Genomic DNA, 17,560 nt, shown 5'->3' with positions numbered 1-17,560 from the left:
AAATGGTCAGTGATCTGTTTATTAACTTGCCTTTCGAAGACTTTAGAGAGGCAGGGCAGGATAGATATAAGTCTATAGCAGTTTGGATCTAGAGTGTCTCCCCCTTTGAAGAGTGGGATGACCGCGGCAGCTTTCCAAACTTTAGGGATCTCAGACGATACGAAAGCGAGGTTGAACAGGCTGGGAATAGGGGTTGCAACAATGGCGGCGGATAAAGAGAGGGTCCAGATTGTCTAGCCCAGCTGATTTGTTACGGTCCAGGTTTTGAGCTCTTTCAGAACATCTGCTATCTGGATTTGGGTGAAGGAGAGGAAGCTGGGGAGGCTCGGGCGAGTAGCTGCGGGGGGGGGGGGGGGGTGGAGCTGTTGCCCGGGGTTGGAGTAGTCAGGAGGAAGGCATGGCCAGCCGTAGAGAAATGCTTATTGAAATTTTCGATTATCATGGATTTATCGGTGGTGACCATGTTACCTAGTCTCAGTGCAGTAGGCAGGAGGGAGGAGGTGCTCTTGTTCTCCATGGACTTTACAGTGTCCCAAAACTTTTTGGAGTTAGAGCTACAGGATTCAAATTTCTGCTTGAAAAAGCTAGCCTTTCCTGACTTCCCTGAACAGTTGCATATCGCGGGGACTATTCGATGCTATTGCAGTCCGCCACTGGATGTTTTTGTGCTGGTCAAGGGCAGTCAGGTCTGGAGTGAACCAAGGGCTATATCTGTTCTTAGTTCTGCATTTTTTGAAAGGGTGACTGGTCATCCTTCCAATTAAAAAACACACACACACTTTGAGTTTGTTGTGTCATGTCATATTAAAGGAGAAGATAGCTTTAAAAAAAAAAGTTTTACATTTTTTTAAATAAACATTGTTTATTTGTATTTATTATGGATCCCCATTAGCCAAGGCAGCAGCTACTATTCCTGGGCTCCAGCAAAAGTAAGGCAATTACAGGGCATTTGGAAAGTATTCCGACCCCTTGACTTTTTTCCACATTTTGTTACATTACAGCCTTATTGGAAAATGTATTTAAAAAAATATATATATAATCAATCTACACACAATACCCCATAATGACAAAGCAAAAGGAGGATTTTAGAAATGTTTTGCAAATGTATAGCAAAAATACTGATATCACATTTACATAATTATTCAGACCCTTTACTCAGTACTTTGTTGAAGCACCTTTGGTAGTAATTACAGCCTCAAGTCTTCTTGGGTATGAAGCTACAAGCTTAGCACACCTGTATTTGGGGAGTTTCTCCCATTCTTCGCTGCAGATCCTCTCAAGCTCAGGTTGGATGGGGAGCGTCGCTGCACAGCTATTTTCAGGTCTCTCTAGAGATGTTCGTTCGGGTTCAAGTCCAGGCTCTGGCTGGGCCACTCAAGGACATTCAGAGACTTTTCCCGAAGCCACTCCTGCATTGTCTTGGCTGTGTGCTTAGGGTTGTCATGTTGGAAGGTGAACCTTCTCCACAGTCTGAGGTCCTGAGCGCTCTGGAGCAGGTTTTCATCAAGGATCTCTCTGTACTTTGCTTCGTTCATCTTTTCCTCAATGCTGCCACCACCATGCTTCCCTGTAGGTATGGTGCCAGGGTTCCTCCAGACGTGACGCTTGGCATTCAGGCCAAAGAGTTCAATCTATGTTTTACCACACCAGCAAATCTTGTTTCACATGGCCTGAGAGTCCTTTAAGTGCTGTTTGGGGCTGTCATGTGCCTTTTACTGAATAGTGGCTTCCATCTGGCCACTACCATAAAGGCCTCATTGGTTGAGTTCTGCAGAGATGGTTGTCCTTCTGTAAGGTTCTCTCATCTCCGCAGAGAAACTCTGGAACTCTTTCAGAGTGACCATCGGGTTCTTGGTCACTTCCCTGACCAAGGCCCTTCTGCCACGATTGCTCAGTTTGGCCGGGCAGCCAGCTCTAGGAAGATTCTTGGTGGTTCCAAACTTCTTACATTTAAGAATGATGGAAGCCACTGTGGTCTTGGGGACCTTCAATGCTGCAGACATTTTTTGGTACCCTTCCCCAGATCTGTACCTTGACACAATCCTCTCTCGAAGCTCTGCGGACAATTCATTTGTTTGGTTTTTGCTCTGATGTGCACTGTCAACCGTGGGACCTTTTATAGACAGGTGTGTGCCTTTTCAAATCATGTCCAATCAATTTAATTTACCACAGGTTGACTTTAATCAAGTTGTATAAACATCTCAGGAATGATCAATGGAAACAGGATGCACCTGAGCTAAATTTTGAGTCTCATTGCAAAACCTGTTTTTGCTTTGTCATAGTGGTGTATTGTGTGTAGATTTCTGAGGATTTTTTCCCAATCCATTTTAGAGTAAGGCTGTAATGGAACAAAATGTGGAAAAAGTCAAGGGGTCTGAATACTTTCTGCATGCACTGTATATACAATTAAAAACTTTACATTACATTTCACAACACATTAAGTGTGTTCCATCAGGCCACTACTCTGTTACCACTTGTTTTCAACACAAAATCCATGTGTATGTATGCGTACTTGATGTGGTATAGAGTTGTAGTCATGGCTCTGTGTAGTACTGTGTGCCTCCCATAATCTGTTCTGGACTTGGGGACTGTGAAGAGACCTCTGGTGGCATGTCTTGTGTCTGAGCTATGTGCTTGCAGTATGTTATCATGTGTGTGTTTATGCATGTGTTTGTGCCTGTGTGTGTGTCTCTTCACAGTCCACTCTGTTCCATAAGGTGTATTGTTATTAATTTTTTTGTTACTTCATCTGGTATAGAGTTTCATGTAGTCATGGCTATGTAGTACTGTGTGTCTCCCATAATCTGTTCTGGACTTGGGGACTGTGAAGAGACCTCTGGTGGCATGTCTTGTGTCTGAGCTGTGTGCTAGTAGTTTAATCAAAAAGCTTGGTGCATTCAACATGTCAATACTTCTCACAGATACAAGTAGTGATGAAGTCAATCTCTTTTCTACTTTGAGCCAGGAGCAATTGACATTCATATTATTAATGTTAGCTCTCTATGTACATTTAAGGGCCAGCCGTGCTGCCCTGTTCTGGGACAATTGTAATTTTCCTAAGTCCCTCTTTGTGTCACCTGACCACACGACTTGACAGTAGTCCAGGTGCGACAAAACTAGGGCCTGTAGGAGCTGCGTTGTTGATAGCGTTGTTGTCTTAGCTACTGTTGCATCAATATACTTTGACCATGACAGTCCTCAACTTGCTAAATTTCCACATTATTCATTACAAGATTTGGTTGAGGTTTAGGGTTTAGTGAATAATTTGTCCCAAAGACAATGCATTTATTTATTTTATTTTTTTAGGATTAGCTTATTTCTTGCAACCCATTCTGAAACTGACTGCGGCTCTTTGTTAAGTGTTGCAGTGATTTCACTTGCTGTGGTAGTAGACATGTATAGTGTTGAGTCATCAGCATACATAGACAGAGGCTTTACTCAGAACCAGTGGCAGGTCATTAGTAAAGATTGAAAAAAGTAAGGGGCCTAGACAGCTGCCATGGGGAATGCCTGACTCTACCTGGATTGTGTTGGAGGCTTCCATTAAAGAACACCCTCTTTGTTCTGTTGACAAATCACATTTTATTGGTCACATACACATACTTAAATGATGTTATTGGTAATTCTCGATCCACAATATTGCAAGGGATTTACATATATTTTTCCAGCAGCAGATTATGATCAATAATGTAAAAATCTGCACTGAAATCTAACAAAACAGCTGCCACAATCTATTTATTTGTCACGATCGTCGTAACTTTGAGGAAGAGTGGACCAAGGCGCAGCGTGATAATGATACATCTTCTTTAATGAAGACAAACAAACACTTACAAACGAACAAAAATAACAAACTGACGATCGTGAAGCTATACAAACAAATAGTGCTGACACTAAACACTACACATAGACAATTACCCACAATAGCCTAATGCCTATGGCTGCCTTAAATATGGCTCCCAATCAGCGACAATGAAAGACAGCTGTCTCTGATTGAGAACCATTCAGGCAACCATAGACTTACCTAGACACCTACACTAAACACAACCCCATAACCTCTACAAAACCCCCTATACAATACAACCACCCAAGACGAGACAAATACACACAAACATCCCCCCTGTCACACCCTGACCTAACCAAAATATTACAGAAAACAAAGAATACTAAGGCTAGGGCGTGACATTATTATAAATTTCTCTCAGCCAATAATCATTAATTTGTGTAAGTGCCGTACATTGTGCCGTTGAATGTACAAGTGCCGTTGAATCCCCTTCCTTAAAAGGATGCTGAAAATCTGTTGTTGATTTGTTTACTGTGAAATAGTATTGTATCTGGTCATACACAATTATTATTATTTTTTTACTAAGAGTTGGTAACAGGCTGATTGGTTGGCAGTTTGAGCCAGTAAAGGGTGCTTAGCTATTTTTCCTGGCGGAATGACTTTTGCTTTCCTCCAGGCAAACGTTCCTGTAGGCTTAGATTGAAGAGATGGCAAATAGGACTCTGCAAAAGTGACCCTTAAAGAAGGGTCCAGACACTTTTTGGGGGGATTTCACTTGCTAAAAAAAAATGACTTAGAAATGCACATAATTGCAAACAAAGGTTTCTGTACCAAATATGAAATTCTGCTTTTCTGATGTATCAAATACTTATGTCATGCAATAAAATGCAAATTAATTACTTAAAAATCATACAATGTGATTTTCTGGATTTTTGTTTTAGATTCCGTCTCTCACAGTTGAAGTGTACCTATGATAGAAATGACAGACCTCTACATGCTTTGTAAGTAGGAAAACCTGCAAAATCGGCAGTGTATCAAATATTTGTTCTCCCCACTGTATACACATGTTCTGAAAGGCCCTAGAGTCTGCAACACCACTAAACAAGGGGCACCACCAAGCAAGCGGCACCATGAAGACAAAGGAGCTCTCCAAACAGGTCAGGGACAAAGTTGTGGAGAAGTACAGATCAGGGTTGGGTTCTAAAAAAAATATCAGAAACTTTGAACATCCCACTGAGCACCATCAAATCCATTATTAAAATATGTAAAGAATATGGCACCACAACAAACCTGTCAAGAGAGGGCTGTCCACCAAAACTCACATACCAGGCAAGGAGGGCATTAATCAGAGAGGCAACAAAGAGACCAAAGATAACCCTGAAGGAGCTGCAAAGCTCCACAGCGGAGATTGGAGTATCTGTCCATAGGACCACTGTAAGGCGTACACTCCACAGAGCTGGGCTTTACGGAAGAGTGGCCAGAAAAAAAGCAATTTCTTAAAGAAAAAAATAAGCAAACACGTTTGGTGTTCGCCAAAAGGAATGCGGGAGACTCCCCAAACATATGGAAGAAGGTACTCTGGTCAGATGAGATAACATTTTTGGGTTTGGCCATCAAGGAAACGCAATGTCTGGCGCAAACCCAACACCTCTCATTACCCCAAGAACACATGAAGCATGGTGGTGGCCTCATCATGCTGTGGGGATGTTTTTCATCGGCAGGGACTAGGAATTGAAGGAATGATGGATGTTGCTAAATACAGGGAAATTCTTGAGGGAAACCTGTTTCAGTCTTCCAGAGATTTGAGCCTGGGACGGAGGTTCACCTTCCAGCAGGAAAATGACCCTAAGCATACTGCTAAAGCAACACTTGAGTGGTTCAAGGGGAAACATTTAAATGTCTTGGAATGGCCTAGTCAAAGCCCAGACCTCAATCCAATTGAGAATCTTTGGTATGACTTAAAGATTGCTGTACACCAGCGGAACCCATCCAACTTGAGGGAGCTGGAGCAGTTTTGCCTTGAAGAATTGGCAAAAATCCCAGTGGCTAGATGTGCCAAGCTTATAGAGACAAACCCCAAGTGGCTTGCAGCTGTAATTGTTGCAAAATGTGGCTTTACAAAGTATTGAGGGGGAGTGGGGGGTGAATAGGTATGCACGCTCAAGTTATCCGTTTTTTTTGGTCTTATTTCTTGTTTGTGTCACAATAAAAAATACTTTGCATGATCAAAGTGGTAGGCATGTTGCGTAAGTCAAATGATACAAACTCCCCAAACATCTATTTTAATTCTAGGTTGTAAGGCAACAAAATAGGAAAAATGCCAAGGGGGGTGAATACATTCGGAAGCCACTGTATGAAAGATGATCGTAAAATGTATCATTTAGCCATTTGATTTAGAATTTTAGGACGTCTGTAGATATAAAAAAATATAGAAACAAGTATTTGATGAAACATTGAATTTGGCCTTTACCGCTATGGGCCATAGAAATGCATTGAATAACACATTTGTACATGGAAAAACATACAGTCAAAGGAACAAGGTTTTGACGTGTCTATCTGAGAGATATAAGAAACCTCAGGAAAAAATCTCTACATTTGACACTTATTTGGTCATGTTATTGTGGCACATTGTACCCCTATGCACCTTTTGCCATTTTTACAGCCCAGTACTTACTGGGTTACCTTCAGACTACTCCCCTGAAGCAGGACAACCGACACCTTCGTGTTTGTTCGTTTGTCACTCCAACGGTTCGGTCTGGACAGTCGGTTTTGTGAGAAGACCTTATTGAAATGAGGACATCCGTGACAGAGAGTTCAGACGACTGCTGTATAGCTTGTGTATGTCGTAGAGCCAAACAACCGACATTGTCATGTTTGTGAGCCTCAATTTTCGATGGTGGTGACATTAGTTTGTAGCTCACACGGTTCTGGACTATTTTCTTTTCCGGATCCTCTCATGTGTACGAAAAGGCGGCTTTCACAAGCCCCATGTTATGGAATAGGTGCAAACTTTATATTGGCGGAAAAAGTAGGGGATTGAGCTGCAGCCACTAAAAGTAACGATAGGTCTCTAGCATAAACCATAGACATTCAAATCAGTAGATAGTGATAGCGCTGACGTTATTCACATATTCCTAGGGAAAACTCACAATGGTGCATGAAGCCGGAGGTATTTGAATTGCTGAATGGGGCTGAAGGGCACCAAAATATTGCTAAGGATCCCTGTGAAAGTGGCCGTAGCTAGCAAAGGATCATGGCCGATGTAGTCATTTTCATCTTGCCTCAGACACATGCAAAGAGCAAACGAGCCTCCTTGTGGCCTGCCGGCCCGTGATTGGTCTGTGTCAGCACGTGGTCCTGTGTGACGGCAAATGTTTTAGTCAGAATGGATCACTATTTAATTAAATATCTTGACTTGTAACAAACTTGTAAATAATTAATCATGGAGATCGAATTTGATCATAATAAACTAATGTTAGAGCCCAAAACGGGCATCCCCCCCAAAAATTGCGTACGTTCTGGAAATCGTAATTGACATAGGCTTTCTAGGACAGACCAGGGCTTTTGGTACTGCTAGGATGCTACACAGTAGTCGACCAGCAGAGCTCTTGACTTCACACTCCAGACTTGACACTGGGGGCCTGGCATAAACACACGGAAGCTATTCAATATTCACATTGACGTCACCGTGTGACGCACGAGTGCGTCAATCAACTCTAGTTTTTTTTTTAAACCACACATTTGCTTACAGGTTCTATAACCTGTTTGTACTACATAACAATAGTGGTGTAACTACCACGGAGCGATATCTAGCCACACAATAAATACGAGAGGTTCAATCAGAGAGACTCCAGTTACAGACGAGACAGGGAATTAATTGGTTGAATAATCAGCTTTAATTGCTTTCTAATTAGTAACTGGACCTGTACTCTCCTTGGCAGGAGAAAGTAATACTTTATTAAGGGGGCTCTGTGGTACTGTCTGTGTATGTGTGTGTGTGGCATGGGACCAGGCTGTCCAGACGGTTCTTTCATAATATACAGTGTGAGGCAGCAGGAGTGCCCAGCATGATAGCAGAAAAACAAACAGACCCAGTGCCAGAACATAAGTGTGTTTCGCCAAGCATGTATGATAATGGTGAATGCTGGTGATATACAGTGTGTGTGTGTGTGGGGAGGGAAGGGGGGATATGCATATGTGGATGTGCACCGTTTGTGTACCTTTTGTGTGCCTTGACAACATGATATGACTACAAATGTTGTGAGTTGTATGTGCGTGGTGTGTGTTCATGGCATATGGTTATAGCATAAGATAGATACTAGATACTATATTCAATCAAAGACCCACAAGACAACAACAAAAAACATCAATCAACATGCATTGACAAAGCAACTACCATTATGGAGGCTATAACATTTGAATGTTTTACAGTTGTTTTCTATTGCTGTTTCACGGGCACCAATCCATGCTGGCCAAATGCCAATTTTCCAGGTGACTGGCCACATTAGAATGAGGAAGCCATGGGATAGGAGGAACCAAACTCGGGGATCGACTGCCTCCACAGGAATTTGGAGACAAAAGAATAGCAGTCAGCATTGTCTCAGCATTGTCTTCATGGTTCTCTGCTAAATGTAACATTTGGACATGGTATCAGCTAAAAGGTCATGCGAAAGATAGACTTAATCGATTCTAAAAGAATCAAGCAAAGCTTACTCAGCCTTGCAATTGTCATTGATTTTTATTAAACTGACAGAAATGTAATAAAGTGTGTGTAAAGAAATGTATTTAAAAGTGGTGCTTAATGCTCAAGGGCAACAAACTCCACGCTTTACTAATTTGTGTGTAACTGCTTATAATCCTAGTCATGAATCTTCCATTTGACAAGGAAGAAATGAACCAATTGGTTGCACTGGGTTATTTTGATTACATTATAGCCTAACACAAGTCCCCAGTTATTTTGAATTGAATTGAAAACTGGCATTTAGTACCCTTTCCTCAAAAGCAGTAGGGCAGTGAAGATTTTCTGTTGTGTGGACCATGAACTCTTGGCTTGGTTTGTGAGTAGCAGATCAGAGAGCGGTGTTCTCATCACCTTTGTATGTATACTGCACCTGCGGGACTCTAATACTGCACCTGCGGGACTGTATTAGTCTAATGTGAACCAGTGGACCTGTGGATAGCGCCAATAATGATCATCCACTGAAAAGTGTAAGCACTGCCTCTTTTGTCTGTGTCTATAGGATAGAGAGCTCTTAGTGTGTGGTGTGTTATGCTCTGCCTCTTCATTATCTCACCACTGGCTTTATTCTCCTCTCTTGTTATCCCTTTTCTCCTCTTCATCGCTGTCCTTCCCACTCTTCCTCTCACTCTCTCGTCCCGTCTACCTCTTTTTCTTTCGTACAGCCTCTCTCTGCTCTCTCCCTCCATCCCTTCTTTCTTTAGCTCTCCCTCTGTCGCTCTCATAATCCTCATGTTACGTGCTTGTCTTGTTAAGGGTTATTGTGACAGGCCCCTGGTTGATTTTCCACACAAAGGGGTTAAAAGATTTTGCTGTGAAAAAAAAAACAATCGGTTTTCAGGCTTCTTCAGTATTCATAGATGTCTCCACAATCATATAAATTAAATTAACTATTTATTATGCTCCATCAAAAGCATACACAGAGTAGTGCATTCCCATGTCTCACAACCCCTTCAGTAGTCTAACTGAGACATATGCTATGCTCCAGTCTCGTAGGTATGTCGAGTAATGTGCATGTGCAGGAATAAAGCACGAGAGCAGCGTTATACAGTACCGTGTGCAGGCTTTCCTTTTTAAAATTCCAGTCCCATTTGTCCCTCTGCTGCATTGTTTGGAAGGGAGGCCACTGATGGCATTTGTTAGCTGTCTGCATGTTGTGCGTTGACTGAGGCAGGGAATTGGCCCCGTTGCCACTGACCCTGCTGGTAATCAGCTGACGCGGAGTGCAGTGGCCTGTCCAGCCTGTAATGGGTTGACCTCTGCTATGGCTAACATGCTACGGTCACAGTGGCCTGCTAATGGATTGGCCTCTGCCTGGAGACAAGCTAATGTGGCTTACGGTGACCGGTGGAAGTGGGCCTGTGGCTGTCATGGTTCCTCGTTCTGCTGGTAAGCACAGATTGGAGCTTGTTAATGGAAATTGTATTGTTTCACTGGTCTGTGAGGTGTTATGGTTTAGGGTATTGATACTTTACCTAGATCAATATGCGTACTGCCGCGCTCCACACTCTCATGCTCTGAGTGCGTTTTCCAACCACGTTCACTTGAGTATGTTCTTGTGAGGACGAGAGTGTGGAGCGTGCATAAAACAATACATTTGAGAAGCGCTCGCACTCTCCCTACTTCCTCACGCTTCGCCTCCTCATTCATTGGACCTTCTTCCAGCCAGGACAATGGCAACACTAAACTACACAAGATATACCCAAAGCAACCGTATTACTTCTTAACTATCAGCTAGCTATATGTGAATCGTAATAATGTAGCTAACCAGATAGTTTACCAGGCAAAAATGACCCAAAATGAATATTATGCAGGATAGATGTCAATTCTACTACTAGCAATAGTAGCTAGCCAGTTAGCCTTATTGACTTATTATGGGCTTGCCATCTACGGTACGTAGGCAGGTAAACATGAACAAACAGAGTATGCATCCGAGAAGTGCTCTCCGTGCTCAGTTTCGCATACTTTAATATGGACTCATACTCCAACCTTTCTGTGCTCCAATTTGCGTGTTCGGAGCACGGTAGTATGCATTTTGAGAAACACAATTTGTCTCTGACATACCTATCTATCGTTAAAGATAAAATTGACATTTGACAAGAAAATAATTACAAATCAAGTGTACGTAGCTAACAAATAGCTGCTATGGAGTACTAATGACTGGCCTGAAAAGTAATTTCATTATTTGTCTATAGAAATGATATGGCCCAAACCATGACAGTTGAATGAGAAATTCCTCTCAGGATTATAAAGTTCATTTTCAATTATGAAGTAAAGCCCAGCATGCACAAGAACAACTTGGTCTGCACAATACAACTAGCCAGAGAAGCAGATCTATTATTGATGGTCAAATTATCACAAACCCCTTGGTTATAATAATGTAATACGGAGAGATATTTCATGCACAGTCATACACTCAGAAAATTGTGCCGTTTTTGACTACATTTTCTTACATTTGGAGTAGTGAAAATTAGTCCAGATGTAAAAAAGGTTTGAGCACCACTGGAGCAAATACTGATTTAATAGCGTTGTTATTCATGTATTCCTGCTCAATATTATTTGAGAAGTTTCCATTTGACTTACCCTATCAGTATTCTGTTTACCCCTTTAGGCATGTATTGTCTAGAGACATGTTGGTAATGAATAAAGTATACATACTTTTTTTTTTGCCTCTCCAATGTCTGTAACTCGAGCTGTGGACCTTGGCAATTTCTATTTCCTTGACTTGATGTCAATTGGGAAATCGGTGCCCATCGACACGTTAAGTATGAGTTCTTGATGCATTCAATCAACGCTTTCAGGAAGTTGTATCTTCAGGATGCATTTGTTGGTGTGTAACTAAGCATAATTCATTTAGATTTAGAAATATGGTTGAGTGTGGATATTGGACATAACGTATCTTCAACACAATACTAGCATGTGCATAGGTAAGAGTTAGACTATAATAGTCCAAACTCACTACCACCCAGGGTTGGAGTTTAACCTCCACTGTTACATCTACTCCTGCCACGCCCTCTACTGCTCATCCTGTGTCTCATTATCTGCCACCACTCCCCCAATGCTCTCTCCCTCTCCCTCTCTCTCTGTGTGTGTGATTGTGTGGGCAGAGACAGGTGTGCTGGAGTCAGAGCAAACCCCCACAGCTGCAACCTGTTCCATAATCAAGACCTCTACAAATATTCAGCCCTGCTACTTCCACACTGCCAGATCGTAATCTCTGCTCAGTCAGTCTACGATTCTAGCCGTTTGTTACTATTTAGACCCTGTTGTGCCTGTTTTCCTTGCCTGACACGGTTTTCTTCTCCGTTACTGTTCTGCCCGCTCTGACTCCTGGTCCATGTCTCCAGTCCCACGTCTCCTCATCCTGCTACTTTGCCCTGGATTCCCCACTCTACTGCTCCCTTGGGTTCCCCTCCGGACTTGCTTACCCTGTCCTAACCCCTCTCGCTCTAGCCTCAGCCTCCGCATATGGTTTCCTGCAACCCGCCCGAGTTTCCCCTGGCCTGCACTCCATCTTCCCCCTGTGTTTCAATAAATACCTTGGTTACTTCATCCCAGTCCCCTCGTCTGAGTCTGCTCTTGGGTTTCCCTGTTCCACTCCACGTAACCTCCACGTGCTACACTGTCAGCTTAGTCTACTTTAGTATGACGCTTAAAGCATATGCTAGAGATGTGCTGAGACCATAACTCATGGTTTGTGCACCAATTATAGCATAATCATAACACACCAGGCTGATGCCAATTATCTAAGCCTATACTGTATGTTTGACATTTAAAGTTTCTCTGTCTTGAGTTTTTGAAGACCCATTCCTAACAGTTGGTAGATTCAAACTAAACCTTTACTTCATAGTTCCCCCAGGGATAAAGTGAAGGTTAGCCTGCTGCTTCACAGCCATGATTACTGTATGACTTTGCCTCATTGTGCATTCACACTGTGGAAGAATTCTGTTTGTAAATGGACGATCAACCTGCTGAATGACGTCTTTCGAATAGACTCAAGTCTGCACAACGAACATGTATGAGCCAAAGCCAACAGGAACTGTAATTTGCATGTGGAATTCTAGATAAGCAGCTGAGTATGTACTGGAAATAAGAATAGGGTAAATAGTTATGTCTTGTAGAATCTATAACTTCATGTAAGTGTTTGTCAGCAAATTGTTACACTAAATTGTTAAGCTATTTATTTCAATTCTTAAAGTGTTAGACTGTTTAATACTTATTTGTTTTAATACTTAAAAGTGTTCAAATAAGTGAATGAGGATCGGTAACTATGTGTGCGGGAGTTATTCTTTTTACAATCAAGCAAATTGTTACCACTTTGTCCTGCAGTGTAGAACCCATTTAGCAGTGTTTTCCCCAAAGAGGTACATACAACATTAGCCAGGTAGGAATGTATCAAAAACCTGTGCCTCATCACAGAGGATTTCTACAGTCTGAGACCTACCAAGAAAATGTTTTGGCCTTCTTATTAAAATCCTATTTAATTTATTTTGGCAAGGATAATGTTCAGTCATAACCATGTTTTCAGCAGTTGCCTTTATTCTGGGGTTTTCTTTTAAAATAATTGTCTGGCACAGTTACACTTCAGTTACACCCAGCTAAGTTAGCCCCATTAACGAAAACATAAATCGGATAAAAATACATATATCCCTGTTTAGGTTTTTTCTTCATTTGTTGTATAATGTTTTTCATTAAAATGGGTACTGTTGTAGTCTGACATTCACTAAAATGAGCAAGGAGACAGTAAGAAAGTGTAATTACCCTTTAGGGAATTTCTCTAATGGACCCCTCACAGTGTCGACCCATACTGCACCTCTTACACTCTCAGCTCCACTTTACTGTGAGAGGGCTGAAGAAAATATCTCCACACCCCATCATTTCTATTTTCCCTTTTTTTGTTGAATTTCACAGCATTTCAATTTCAGTCCTCAATTCATAATAGTAGTATGCTGATATGAATTTAAATACATACAAATAATTTAAATGTAATTTGAAATCACCTTGCCCTAAGGACTAGCCGGCAGTATTTTTTTACAACAGCACAGACCTCCATGCACCGAGAAATTGTATATTTTTTTAACAGTGCACTTCACCTCAAATGGCTGTTTTTGTCTTAGTATAATTAGCATTACAAAACATCAGGGGAAACTAAATAAGTTCATGTAAAGAGACAGCACAAAAATGTCCAAAAACACCAACAAAAGGCGTTGTTTCTGAGTATTCTTGAAAGCATATCATTGCATCAACGCTGGTTTAGATGGCAAAGCAAACCCAATCTACACAAAAATATTTGCATTATTCAATAGTCCACCGACCTGGGTTGAAATACTATTTAGGTTATTTCAATTACTTTCAAATATATTTCAGAGTAAGTACAGTATTTGGATATTTCAATTAGAAAACAAGTAGTTGAGTATTGGAATGTATTTGGAAATACATTTGGAAAGTATAGGCATGTACACTGAGTGTATAAAACGTTAGGAACACCTGATGTTTCCATGACAGACTAACCAGGTGAACCCAGGTTAAAACTATGATCCCTTATTGATGTCACCTGTTAAATCCACATCAATCAATTGAGACATGGATTGTTATGTGTGATATTCAGAGGGTGAATGGGCAAGACAAAATATTGAAGTGCCTTTGAACGGGGAACGGTTTTCTCGCTCAACTGTTTCCTGTGTGTATCAAGAATGGTCAAAGGACAACCAGCCAACGGCAGGCCAGTGGTCGAAAATGGGTCATTGATGAAAGAAGGCAAAGGAGACTGACATGAGTTGTGCAGAGCAACAGACGGGCTACAGTTAGTCAACTGAGTGTCTAGTTTGAGAAACAGATGTCTCACAAGTCCTCAACTGGCAGCTTCATTAAATAGTACCCGCAGAACACCAGTCTCAACGTCAACAATGAAGAGGCGACTCCAGGATGCTGGCCTTCTAGGCAGAGTTGCAAAGAAAAAGCCATATCTCAGACTGGCCAATATACAGAAAAGATTAAGATGGGCAAAAGAACACAGACACTGGACAGAGGAACTCTGCCTAGAAGGCCAGCATCCCGGTGTCGCCTCTTCACTGTTGATGTTGAGACTGGTGTTTTGCGGGTACTATTTAATGAAGCTGCCAGTTGAGGACTTGTGAGGCTTTTGTTTCTCAAAGTAGACACTCTAATGTACTTGTCCTCTTGCTCAGTTGCGCACTGGGGCCTCCCACTCCTCTTTCTATTCTGGTTAGAGCCAGATTGTGCTGTTCTGTGAAGGGAGTACTACACAGCGTTGTACAAGATCTTCATTTTCTTGGCAATTTCTCGCATGGAATAGCCTTCATTTCTCAGAACAACAATAGGCTGATGAGTTTCAGAAGAAAATTCTTTGTGTCTGGCCATTTTGAGCCTGTAATCGAACCCACAAATGCTGATGCTCCAGATACACAACTAGTCTAAAGAAGGCCAGTTTTATTGCTTCTTTAATCAGGAAAAACAGCTGTTCTAACATAATTGCAAAAGGGTTTTCTAATGCTCAATTAGCCTTTTAAAATGATAAACTTGGATTAGCTAACATGGTTCCTGATAATGGGCCTCTGTATGCCTATGTAGATATTCCATAACAATTCTGCTGTTCCCAGCTACAATAGTCATTTACAACATTAACAATGTCTACACTGTATTTCTGATCAATTTGATGTTATTTTAATGTACAAAAAATGTCTAAGTGACCCCAAACTTTGAACGGTAGTGTATATGAAGTCTGGTATGACTTTTGCAATTTTATTGCTTTTAATCTTTGTTATTATTTTGTCACAATTTATTAAACTTGTGGGTCTTTAATCAGCAGGGGACTCTCCAGATTTTGCTGGTTTCAATTGAACTGAAATAACTGTTTGATACATGGAACTAGGAAGTACTGAATTGAGTGACGTGTTGTCATATGTAAGTAGGGGGGCTACTTCGTCCCAAATGACTGAATAGAATTCTATGGGAAAGCCATCCATTCCTGGTGCTTTTCTCCATGCAACTGTTTTAACAGCATCTAATGTTTATTCTTGGGTGATCTCTGTTTTCAGTCTGCTGATAATTGCTTCAGAGTTGTTGAGTCTAAGAAGGCTATAGGAACCGTCCAACTGTTGTTTAATTCTGATTTATATACATTTTCATAGAAGCTTTTAAAATTGTCATTGTGTTGTTGTTTCTAATTACCGCTTTGTATCTTCATCTTTTAAAATTATTACTGGTTTAGCATGTACTCGTTTTGTGAGAGCTGCGAGATATTTATCAGGTTTATTTGCCACACTCAGTGTATTTTAAAATATGAAATATTTAAACACCCCATGCATTTGAACCCAGGTCTTCTAGTGGTATTTGAAATAATATATTTGTAAATAAGTATTTGAAAATAGTTCTGGCTATTTATAGGAAGTTATTTGAAATACCTTCAAATACTTCAAATAGAAGTAGCTGATTTAGCCACATTATTTGAAAATGCACAGAAAACAAGTATTTAAATAACAAATACTTAAATATGCATGTATTTTAACCCAGGTGTGGTCCACTGCCCCCTTCTCCCATTATCGAATATTCTTAATTACTTTTTCTCTTTCCTTCCCTCTCGCTCTCTCTCTCGCTCCCCCTCCCTCTTTCTCAGGTTTAATCGTGGGCTCCCTTACCGTGTGCTGGCTGCCCAACCAGGTGCGTCGCCTGATGACCGCCGCCGTGCCCAAGTCCAGCTGGACCATGTCCTACTTCCGCAACTATGTGGTGCTGCACCCTGTGGCCGACACCTTCTTCTACCTTAGTTCCGTGCTCAACCCCTTCCTGTACAACCTCTCTTCCCGCCAGTTCCGACAGGTCTTCGTCCAGGTGCTACGCTGCCGCCTCACCATCGAGCACGTAAACAAACGGACTCTGAGGAGCTTCGAGGCCAACTCGGCCCGCTCACTGCGGCCCCTGCTAAAGTCACTGCGTCGTGGTGGTGGCAACAGGTCTCCTCAGACTCAGAGCAAGGAGTTCAAGATGCCTACGTTCACTACCTTCCATAGTCCTAAGGACACTCCCCCTCCCAGCCCTGGGGAGGCCCTCCCCACAACCGATGAATCACTTTCAAATTCAGTCCGAAAGGGAAACATCCCCGAAGAGACTGAAATATAAGTTTATTAAAATACATGTATGACAGTTGTTTTGACTTATGCTGTAACATGCTTCTTGGCTGAGGTTATGAAGTAGGATTGACGTTGTGAGTCAATACAGTCCAGAAAGACTTCTATGCGACTTTGAAAGATGAACCACAAGAGAGACACTTAGCTGTGTTCAGTATTACAGTATTCAATTCATCGGAGAGGGATACAAGGTATCATCCAACCCAGACTCCAACAATCTGCCACAAGCTGATTTGTCAGAGAGGTGCCTCTACAGACATAATATGTGAGGAGTCTAACATACTAAGTAATACATACAGTCAGGACATTTTTACCAATTTCATCTCATACTGTACATTGTAATACCTGGAACATTGGAAAAGCTTGGTATTTGAACAGTGTTAATTACAGTGATTTGTTTCCATTACATGAGATTACACTTCTCTTGGCCAAACTGTAACTCATATTATCACAGTCACTTAAGATGCCAGTGAAAACTAAGCTCAACATTGTTCATCATGACATGGTGTCTGCATTGTACATTGTGTCCAAAGTATACTTTTCCATTCATTTGTATGGCATCCACTGACAGAGTTGACCACTTCCTAAATTGGACCCAGTGCATATGATTTGATCTCAAGACAAATGTAATTTATGTTTCATCACTACAGTATCTGCATCATTATTTTAATATTAAAAATGGACACTTACTCTGTTGTGTTATTTGTGTTTTTTTCATCTTATGTCTCTGTACTCCATTTCATCTACTGTACAAATAAACCTCATCCAGTTCATCTATAAATGTACATATTACCTTCTAGTGCCCTCAGTTGGCCAGTCAACAGCTATGTTTCCATGAACTTGTCCAGTGATTTTTTTGTTGACATTTAGAAAGTTTGCATAGAAAATACATGT

General features: G+C 41.4%; 1 protein-coding gene across 2 annotated transcripts in view; it reads left to right on the top strand.

Moving 5' to 3' along the window:
- Nucleotides 1–17,355, top strand: part of LOC120058194 (G-protein coupled receptor 39-like) — a 62,654-nt gene extending 45,299 nt beyond the window's left edge. For both annotated transcript variants that reach the window (XM_039006681.1, XM_039006680.1), the window contains one exon: nt 16,156–17,355. In XM_039006681.1, the coding sequence (XP_038862609.1) occupies nt 16,156–16,658 (503 nt within the window). In that variant the 3' untranslated portion in view covers nt 16,659–17,355. The remainder of the gene's footprint in view (nt 1–16,155) is intronic.
- Nucleotides 17,356–17,560: the final 205 nt, after the last annotated feature.

This window comes from Salvelinus namaycush, chromosome 13, assembly GCF_016432855.1.
Source record: "Salvelinus namaycush isolate Seneca chromosome 13, SaNama_1.0, whole genome shotgun sequence".
Classification (NCBI taxonomy): Eukaryota; Metazoa; Chordata; class Actinopteri; order Salmoniformes; family Salmonidae; genus Salvelinus; species Salvelinus namaycush.
The sequence above is the reverse complement of the archived record's forward strand: the minus strand, read 5'-3'. Positions and strand labels throughout refer to the sequence as shown.